Source organism: Ovis canadensis, chromosome 14 (genome assembly GCF_042477335.2).
Source record: "Ovis canadensis isolate MfBH-ARS-UI-01 breed Bighorn chromosome 14, ARS-UI_OviCan_v2, whole genome shotgun sequence".
In the NCBI taxonomy this organism is placed as follows: domain Eukaryota; kingdom Metazoa; phylum Chordata; class Mammalia; order Artiodactyla; family Bovidae; genus Ovis; species Ovis canadensis.
In genome coordinates, this window is record NC_091258.1 from 77978935 (window position 1) to 77989218 (window position 10284).

At 46.9% G+C, this 10284-nt stretch overlaps 1 protein-coding gene across 1 annotated transcript; it reads left to right on the forward strand.

Annotated features, from left to right (window-relative positions):
* Positions 1 to 22: 22 nt before the first annotated feature.
* Positions 23 to 3002, forward strand: LOC138419370 (zinc finger and SCAN domain-containing protein 5B-like). Its single transcript, XM_069552204.1, has 4 exons — positions 23 to 400; positions 695 to 901; positions 1827 to 1980; positions 2356 to 3002. Exons 1-4 carry the CDS (start codon positions 23 to 25, stop codon positions 3000 to 3002), a joined length of 1386 nt encoding a protein of 461 aa, XP_069408305.1.
* The last annotated feature ends 7282 nt before the right edge of the window (positions 3003 to 10284 follow it).

The following is a 10284-nucleotide window of genomic DNA, read 5'->3' on the forward strand; positions in this document are numbered from 1 at the left end:
TACTGCAAACTCTACAGGCAGCATGGCTGACAACCAGACGGCGGGTCGTGGCCGCCTGGCGGACAGCCCCGGAGCAGAGTCGCCAGCGTCTGCGCCACGCCAAGACACCGGAAGGGGAAAGCCCGACTCCGCCCTTGAAGAGCTGCGCATCCGCTTCAGAAGGTTTAGCAGCTCGGAAGAACCCGACCCGATCAAGGCTCTGAGGAGGCTCCGTGAACTCTGCGGTCTGTGGCTGAGGCCGGATCTTCACACCAAGGAGCAGATGGTGGACAGGCTGGTGCTGGAGCAGTTCGTGATGTGCATGCCGCCGGAGATCCAGGTCTTAGTCAGAAGTAGTGGTGCCGAGACTTGTAAGGATCTGGAGGAGGTGCTGAGAAAGAAGCAGAAGCTGAAGAAGTGGGTGAGTAGGACCCTAGGGACCCTGTGAGAGAGGGAACGGTGGGAAGATGGGCTGCGAGCTGGGCGATGAAGCAGAAGGACCAGAGGGCTTGGCTCTAAGTCAGTGCTTCCCACAGGGGTGCGCGCTTGCCTGTGGCGTCACGGGAGACGTTTCTGTCGGTCCTCACTGTGAGGGTGTTGCTCTTTCAACTGTCATTGCCAGGAGGTGGGCTCCTAGGCTGGGATACGCAGGGAATGCCTTTCTGGATCCTGTGAAGGGAGACAGATCCTATTTGATTTTTTTTTTTTTCTACAGACTGTAGTCCGTGTCCAAGGCGAGGATTTTTTGATGCCAGTCTCGGATGTTGAGATGTTAGGATTTGAGGTCAGTGAGGGGCACGATGAGGGAGACAGAGCCAGGGAGCCCCAGTCTGCAGTCAGTGTCGTCCCTCCAGACGAGGGCCAGCAGGAAAGCCAAGACGGGCAGCATCTGCCAGGAGCCAAGGACCTGTCGAGGGGGCAGGTGAGTGTCATGTCCTGACCTGCAGTCTGGGACTGGGTAGAAGAGGGTCGGGTGGGCGTGGCTGCGAAAGTAATTGGGAGAACTTGGCAAGGACAAGAATGGACCCACTGCGTGCCGGAATTCCCATGGTTGCATTCCATGCCCAGCCGTTTTCCAGCCACTGTGAGAATGAAGACTCACCCATCTTCCCTAGTGCCTCACCATGGAAGCTTGTGGCCATAAGCACGAGCACAGAGGAGTCCTGTTTCCACGGGATGGTGCTGGGTCAGTTCGTCAGGGGTAAATGCACTCACAGCTGTTTTACCCATGATGGATTTCGTCAGAGGCACTTACTATTGGGGAATATTGTAAATTGAATTGAATATTGAATTGAATAAAAAATTCCCAGTTGGAGTCATTCCCGCCCCGCCCCAGAAGATTTTGGAGTATGTCTGGAGAGAGTGGATTTTTATGCAGTGTGAATCGGGGGAGGAGATGCTCCTGATTTCTCATGAATAGAGACCAGCTATACTGCTTATCATCTTCTTGTGCCCCAGGCCACCCTCCATGAGGAGGACAAATCCAGGCAAGGTATCAACAAGTGGTGAAGTCAGGAGCCCTAGAGCCAGAGTCCTCTGGTTGCAGAGTCAGGGGCGGGGAGGATGTGAGATGAGGTGGAGACATATGTGCAAAGACAGTTGGCAGTGCCAGCTGTGAAATCTGGACTTGATTGCCAGAGGTGGTCAGTATAGATCAAGGACAGTCATGGGAATCAGGAGAGGACTGCCAGTCAGGGTGATGGGAAGCAGTCAGGGCATGTCCCCCAAACTGATATTCAGAAAGCTGGAGTCTTAGATCAGGGTACTGGGGGGGTGGGGAAAGAGGAGACAGAGCTTGCCATGGGCTAAGGCAGTGGGATTGACTCTGCTTGGTTGCCCCTTGTCAGGGCCAGAAAGCTCTCCCGCCAGAGACCATTCCTGAAACAGGTGAACTGGAGGGTCAGATGCCCTCCCAGGAGAACCTGGAGAAGGACCTGCTGGAAGACACAGGAGTGACGAGAACCGTTCCATCTCAAGAGCCTGAACTTCTGCAGGATGGTGGTGAGTATTAAACGCTTGGAGACCACAGGAGGTAATGACTGCCTCCACTGATGTCCAGGAAGGAGTGCCCAGCATTTCCATCCCTTGGTGTTGGGGCCGGGTAGGAGTTGGTTCTCCAGTGCCAACCTTCTCCGTCGTCAACGTTCCAGAGTGTTTCATCAGCGAGACTCAGGTAGTTTGGTTGATGGGAAGTCTGTGGCGAAGATTAGGGATGGTTCCAGTGAGGCTGGCACCCTGGAAAATGCTCCTTGATAAATATGGTGCTGAATCTCTTCTTTCAGCAGATTCTGGGAGGGCAGAGAGAGAGGGGAGAGTCCCCAGGAAGGAACTGATACTTCAGATGTGGCTCCTGAACCCTTTCCTCTTGTGTTCCAGAGGGAGACGTTTCCACTACGAGTGGATCCAGACGAGGTCCTCTGAAGAATCGCAGACACGTCCTAAGGAAACGGGACCGCAGCCCCACTTGCCAAGACGAGCGTCCAGAAGCAGCCACGTGTTTGGACCAAGGAGAGTTTTCAGGACATCTTGGGTCCCATTCCGTTGGTTCATCTGGCACCGTGGGACCCACCAGTGTTCCTGAGGGAGCAGAAACCCCGGGACGGGCACCCTGTGAATGCAGGGTGTGCAAAAAGAGCTTTCCTTACCAATCTCAGCTTACCCTGCACCAGAGGACACACACAGGAGGGAGGCCCTTTCAGTGCGACATCTGTGCCAAAGGCTTCATGCAGCCTTCGGACCTGCGGGTTCACAAGCGGATCCACACTGGAGAGAAGCCCTACAGCTGTGATCTCTGCCTCAAGAAGTTCACCCACCACTCCTCACTGCGCGCTCACAAGAAGACCCACACCCAGGAGAAGCCTTTCCGCTGTGAGCAGTGTGACAGAGCCTTTGGCCACCGAGGGAACCTCAAAGTTCACCAACGCACCCACTCTGGGGTCAAGCCCTACGTGTGCCCCGAGTGTCACCGTGCCTTCCGTCAGCTGGGCACTTTCAAACGCCACCAGAAAATCCATTCCAAATGACTGGCTCAGGACCCTGCCCTCAGGTCCAAGTGCCTTCTGCTCCTAGCAGGAAATTCAGGATTGTTTATCCCTTAGGTGATACAATGAAAGTGTAACGTGAAGAACTCACGGTCATACTGGAACCCGATGGGCTTCCGTTCACATGGACTAGGCGAATCTTTGAGTGATGACTTATCTTTCCCTTCAGATTCTGTTTTCTACTTTAGTGTAGCCTGTGTTTTTTGTGATAAGTTTTGGCTTTGTGGTGTTCTTTCAGTGAATGCAGGTCTCATTAGTTTTCAGTACTTCTTGTGAAACTGAGGTCACTGCTGATTGTCTCCCCATTAGGGAAGATTTAATTGTAAAATAGGATGCTCCTAGCAGAGTGGCCAGATGAAAAAGAGGATCACCAGTGAAATTTAAATTTCAAATAAAGACATTTCTTTTAAATAAGTGTCCTGTGTATTTCCTCTTCCAATATTTTTTTGTATGGAGTAGATGATAGCTGTGGTTTGGTACATGGCCATTATTATGTGGAGATACCTTCCCTCTGTAAGGCTTCCCAGTGCCTCGGGGTAAAGAATCCACCTGCAACACAGAAGACCCAGGTTCGATCCCTTCATCAGGAAGATGCCCTGGAGAAGGGAATGGCAACCCACTCCAGTATTCTTGCCTGGAGAGTCCCATGGACAGAGGAGCCTGGCGGGCTACAGTCCATGGGGTCACAAAGAGTCAGACACAGCTGACACAGCTGAGCACCCACGTCTTCCCTCTGTGCTTGTTTTGATATTTCTTCCCTAGTTATATAGAAAAGGAAGACTTCCAAAACTGATAGGTGTCATTGTTTCGCCGTACGGCAGTACAACCTCTGATTTTCTACATGCTTACTCCAACGTAGGTTCTTTTCATCCTGTAGCTCTTAAGCTGATTTTAGACAATTCTTTTGAGCTGTATTTACATAAGAAAAAATAGCTATGTAACCCAACAACTATCATATCTCTATTCTCTTAGTCCTGTAAACTCTTCAGGCAAATGAAAATAAAAATTCACTAAACCAGGAATACCAGTCCATTTCTCCCCCCTGCCAAAATGCAATCCATAAAAGGCTAACGTACAATAAATGAAGTCCCCTGCTTCATATTAAACCAATATGGGGGCCTGTTTAATAAGTCATGGTGTAGCTTCCATGAAAATGAATCCCCCTGGCTTGCTTAAAACAATTCATTCTACAATATTCAGCCAATCACTCCACTTTTGGGGTAACAGGGAGGGACCCCTGAAATTCCCCCCAGCACCATATAAATAGAGACATTTCATCTCCTGGTACAGTTTGAGAGCCAGTCCCTGACTTGGGAGCACTTAGGGCAAGAGGGCGCAATGGAGAAAATGTCAGCTGGGGACATGTGAAGAGACTGCTTAGAGGTCAGGACAGATGGACATGCGTTTCCTAAGGGTTTGGTTTTCTATGCTACGTTCATTAGCAGGAGACCTTGTTGAAACAACTAATCTCCCTAGATCCCCATATTTACTATGGTTGATTGTCGAACTGTTCCATGACATGAGAAGAACTTGTCACCCAGTTGAACCTCAGAACCCAGAAACACTAATTGTAAAATATACATGCACCCCAATGTTCACAGCAGCAGTATTTACAACAGCCAAGACATGCATGCAAGGCAAGTGTCCATCAGCAGAGGACTGAAGGTGTGGTGTGTGTATACAATGGAATATTACTCAGTCATAAAAAAGAATGAAACTTTGCCACTGGCAGCAACATAGATGGACCTGGGGGGCATTACGCTTAGTGAAGTAAGTCAGAGGAAAGCAATTATTGCATAATATTATTGATACTCCTATGTGTAATCTCAAAAAAAATGGCTAATACAACAAAGACTTCCCAGTAGCTAAGGACTCAGAGCTCCCAGTGCAGGGGCGCCTGGTTAGATTCCTGGTCACGGAACTAGATCCTGCCTGCCAAAACTAAGACTCTGAGCAGCTGAATAAATAAATATTTTTAAAATTAATTAATTAAAAAATACAAAAGCTAGTTAATATAACAAAAAGCAGGCTCACAGGTACACAGAACTAACTAGTGGGTGACTAGTGATGAGAGGAAAGGGGGGGAATGGAAGGCAGAGACTACTGGGTGTCAGAATACAAGGATGTTGTGTACAACGTGGGGAACAGAGCCCATATGTATTAGATACCGAATATCTGGCCAATGTCATTCATTGAAGGTAACAGTAAATGAAGTGAAGAGTGAAAGTGAAAGTCACTCAGTCATGTCCGACTCTTTGCAATCCCATGGGAATAGTCCATGGAACTCTCTAGGTCAGAATACTGGAGTGGGTAGCCTTTTCCTTCTCCAGGGGATCTTCCCAACTCAGAGATCGAACCCAGGTCTCCCACATTGCAGGCAGATTCTTTACCAGCTGAGCCACCAGGGAAGCCCAAGAATACTGGAGTGGGTAGCCTATCCCTTCTCCAGCACCGTCTTCCCAACCCAGGAATCGAACTGGGGTCTCCTACATTGCAAGTGGATTCTTTACCAACTGAGCTATCAGTAAGTGACAATTAACTCTTCTTAGCAAGCTTGGAACATTTCTCTTGAAATCATCCAGCCAGCAGAGGGCAGGGGTATCATTTCTGTACATTCTTGCCAAACTGGATATTGTACTTTCTGCCTCCAGAGGCCATCTTTTTTTTTTTTTTAAGGATTTATTTATTTTGGCTGTGGGGGGTCTTTGCTGCTGTGCATGGGCTCTCTCTAGTTGTTGGACTTCCCTGGCGGTCCAGTGGATAGGAATCCGCCTGCCAGCGCAGGGGACGCTGGTTCAAGCCCTGGTCCAGGAAGATCCCACAAGCCCAGGTGCCACAACTACTGAGCCTGTGTGCCTAGAGCCCATGCTCGCAACAACAGAAGCCACGGCCAAAAATAAACAAAAAGTTAATTAATTAACTAATTATTGTAAAGACAGAGCGAGACCAGAGACTGAGGACTCTGGATGCAACACCAAGACCTGACCCAGTAGACACGTGACCCAGTGGACACGTGAGCACGGAGTGTGGATATCCAGAGTGGTGCCCTTGAGACAAATACCACATTACTACTTCGTACATCTGAAACTATTGTATCGTAAGCCAACTATTCTTCAGTAAAAAATTAAATGAAAAAATAAAAATAACCGGTGCTTCAAATGGGGAAACGTTTTGCTAACCAATGCCCTAAGGAATGAGTGTCTGTTTAAAATAAATAAATCTTTCTGCTGTTAGTGCAGGAAGGAATTTGATCCTTCGTACGATATTGCACACGATCTGCCGTTCTGTTCTTTTCCCAGAATGCTATATTTGAATTTTATCATGAAATATTTTATTATTACATAAATCATTATTAACCCCAAAGTATTATGTAGAGGTAAAATTCTGACTATTATAATGACAATCTTTTTTTTTTTTTTGGCCACCCCACGAAGCGTGTGGGATCTTCGCTCCCTGACCAGGGACTGAACCCGCACCCCTTGCGCTGGAAGGTGAAGTCTTAACCGCTGGGCCAAGGAAGCCCCTGTTCTAGTGTCTTGCGTGTATGTGCACTTTCTCTTTCAGTGTGAACTTCAGAACCTACTTAGTAAATTCTATTTTCAAAAAATCCCATTGGCACATGTCTTTTTTTGGTTTGCCTAGTTTCCTTTGCTTCTATTTACTTTTTATTTACAGCCACATCGTCAGCCCAGTACCCAGCCCGTGTCATAAGCCCCATAAATATTCACTGAAAGAGTGAATGTATAAAGGTATGGTGCATCCACAGGATAGAAGAGTGGGATGTAGATGGAGCTTTTTCTACTGCGCTGGCAGAATGTCTGCGACAAACTGATAGCTGGAAGAAAAAGCAGGTTACCTAGCCCTAGGCAGGATGGGGTTCTGTTTGTGTATTTGGTACAGGTGCAGGCAGGTGTGCGCATCTGGGCATGCACGTGAAACCCACACCACACTAAATAGGGTTACCACAAAAAGAATAAAGAAATGAAGTGCGCATTTCTCTGCATTTTTCAAGCTGCTATTGTTAGCAGCAGTAAAGACACTTCACTTTAGGTTAAAAAGCTTTTGTTGACTATTTAGTAGTGAAAACCACTGCACAGAGTCGTATCTAACCTATGATTCCAAGAGTGTCAAACTTGAGCCTAAGTGGGGTCAGACGCCAGCTGAGGATCTGGGGTGTCGAGCAGGGAAGAGGAACGGGTAATTGGAGAGCCCGAGGAAAATTCTGCCCGCAGAGAGTAAGTCATTCAACCAGGAACTCCCAATGCAAGGCAAATGAGTGTTAAACAAAACAGAAAAGAAAAGAAAGAAACAGCGTCAGCGCTCACAGGGAGGTGCTGCCTAATTACAGCCCAGAAGCCACTGTCCTCTCGCAATTTCAAAGTTTTAATTCCCTCTAATGCGTTCAAATTTGTTTGTTCCCCTCCCTCTCTTGCTTGGAGGGTAAAGTTTCTTTTTCCCTTCGGTGTTCTCTCTGTCCCCGTGGCCTCAGAAATGAAGCTGTTTTTCTTGACCCTCCTGGAGACGGGTTGAATAATTGATCATAATTATGCTGCCTGGCAGGAAAGACGAAGAAAACAGCCTCACCTACTTCCAGGGTCCCTCCGAGGGTTGTTAAGGCAGTTTTAATGAGTCCCAGAGCGTGATGCTCAACTTCTGCCTGTTGAGATGCTGAACTGGCATCAAAAAGTTCACTCTGAAGATCTGGAAAACATGACTTGCCAACTGTGAGCTGCCAGGCTGGGCTGCTTGGTTCAATGCTTATTAAAAAAAAAAAAAAAACTACAGTCATTGCCTGTTTCTGATCTTGAAGCATCAATCCTAAAGTAAATCAACCCTGAGTATTCATTGGAAGGACTGATGCTGAAGCTCCAGTACTTTGGCCACCTGATTGGAAGAACCGACTCATTGGAAAAGACCCTGGTGCTGGGAAAGGTTGAAAATGACAGGAGAAGGGGACGACAGAGGGTGAGATGGTAAAATAGTAACACTGACTCAATGGACTTGAGTTTGAGCAAAACCCCAGGACACAGTGGAGGGCCGAGGAGGACACAGTGGAGGGCCAGGGAGCCTGACACGCTGCGGTCCATGGGGTCGCCTGAGAGTCCAAGTCCAAGAGTCAGACACAACTTAGTCCCTGAACAACAACAACAGTGCATCGTATTTTAGGTTCCATACACTGACTGATATCGGACGGTATTTGCCTTTCTTGGTCTGGCTTACTTCACTTCGAGTGATCACCTCTGGGTCCATCCACGTTGCTGCAGATGGCATTGTTTTGTCCTTTACACTGCTGAGTAGTATTCCAGTGTGTGTGTGTGTGTGTGTGTGTGTGTGTGTGTGTGTGTGTATCTCACATCTTTATCCATTCATTGAGACAAGCAGTCTTAATACTTAGTGTGTCTTTGTGTTTCCTATGTATACATATATACATAACATAGACATGCTTATTTACATAATATATACATTATATATATATCTACACAAATACATATATACACAGATACACACATTACACACATGTGTTTTTTAAATGCAGAACAATTAGGAGGAGCAGCAAAGAGACTGAAACACAAGAGTGACATGATCACGATTTCCTTTAAAAAATCCACATCGCGGTTTCTGGGGCCAGGGGCCCTGGAGGCCTGGAGCTGTGCGGAGCCCACTGCCAAGGCCCAGGCTGTCTCTCCCTGTGACGAGCATGCCCTGAGTTAGGCAGGGGAGAAGACAAAAGTCAGCAGCATTCAAAAAGGTGTCTCGAGGGCCCCTGCTGCAGATGGCGATAAAGAAAAGCAAGTCTAGAAAAGAAAAATAATAATAAAAAAAAGAAAAGCAAGTCAGGGGCCCAAGGGGCTCCTCCTGAGGGCAAACTGGAGTTGAAGGGCAGGTCCGAAGGAGGAACATAAGTGCCCATTTTTATTCTCTTTCGATTTTTATTCTATTACCAGTATTTTCTAATTTTCTTTGTTACGGCTTCTTAGACATACCCCTCATTTAGAAGCAGGCATTTAATTTCCAAATGTATGTGGTTTTTAAAGTATCTTTGATATTAACTTCTCATTTCGATATTAATTTCTCATTTCAATGCCTTCTCCTCTGCAACTGCCCTCTGTGGTTTTCCAGTCTCCTAACTTGATTGAGGCTTTTAATGGAGAAGTCAGAGATCTCTCTTGGTAAATGTCACACTCTGCTTGAAATAAGTGGGTTTTTCCAAACATCTTATATTGATTTCTAACATAATTCCACAGTAATAAGAGAAAACGCCATGTGTGACTGCAATATCTTTAGACCATGAAATTTCTGCACCTGCCCTTATGTCCCTGGGTGTGACCAGTGTTTCCTAGTTTACAGTCTATGAGAACCGGAATAGAATTTCTATCCTCCTGCTGCGTGAAAATTGTATAAATCTTAAATATGTTGAATTGGTTCATAATGCTTTCCAGGTCTACTATAGTCTACCTCTCTGTAAATTCATTCTATTAATTTCTGAGAGTTTGATATTGAAACTCTGATTTTAAAAAAACTTAATTTATCTACTTAAACAATTGTAACAAATAGTGGAACTATATGTAATTTTGTTCTGTATTTTCCAAATCTTGTGTAAATGTATTATCATATTGTCATAATTTTAAAAAGAAAAAATAAAGACAAAAAGCAAAAAAAATTATATAATGGGGTGATATGTGACTTTGTTTTGTATTTCCCAATTCTCATGTAAACATGTTATATTATTTTCATAATTGAAAAAAGAAAAGCAAAGACTGCCCATTTTCAGTGGTCAGTGAGCAGGTCGGTGGGACAGATGTCCAGGGAGATACCCAGTGGAGCCCGTGGGTAGCTTGGTTTTGGGGTCTGGAGTAGACAGCGGGCTTGACCACTGTCTGCAGGGGGTTCACGAGCCCCAGGTAGTGGAGAGGGTAGGTGGGGAGAGAGCCCCGTATCTGAGTGAGGTCCACAGGAAGGACTAAGCAGGGGAGGGGACCCAGGGCACTGTCAGAGGCCACGGCAATCAGGACAGGGGTGAAGGAAGGGGGAAGCAACAGAGGCATTCAGGGGCAGTTAGATGGTAGATTTCCAGTAAGGGGTGACTCATCGGAGCCAGCGGGTCAGCTGGGAATGACCCCCAGGGCTAACCCCCACATCCTCAAGAGAATTTATGGGGAGGTTACGGAACACTTGCTCCTGGGACGTGAGCTTCAGAGTCCCTCCAGTGCCTCCTGATCAAAGATGTGCACAAACCAGACGCCCACTGGCCTCAGACACCTGG

What these genes read in the sequence shown, in the direction of transcription:
- LOC138419370 (XM_069552204.1), top strand. Translation starts at nt 23, where the DNA reads ATGGCTGACAACCAGACGGCGGGTCGTGGCCGCCTGGCGGACAGCCCC. An exon ending in AGCAGAAGCTGAAGAAGTGG is followed by an intron (nt 401 to 694) that starts GTGAGTAGGACC and finishes TTTTTTCTACAG; the next exon opens with ACTGTAGTCCGTGTCCAAGG. An exon ending in AGGACCTGTCGAGGGGGCAG is followed by an intron (nt 902 to 1,826) that starts GTGAGTGTCATG and finishes GCCCCTTGTCAG; the next exon opens with GGCCAGAAAGCTCTCCCGCC.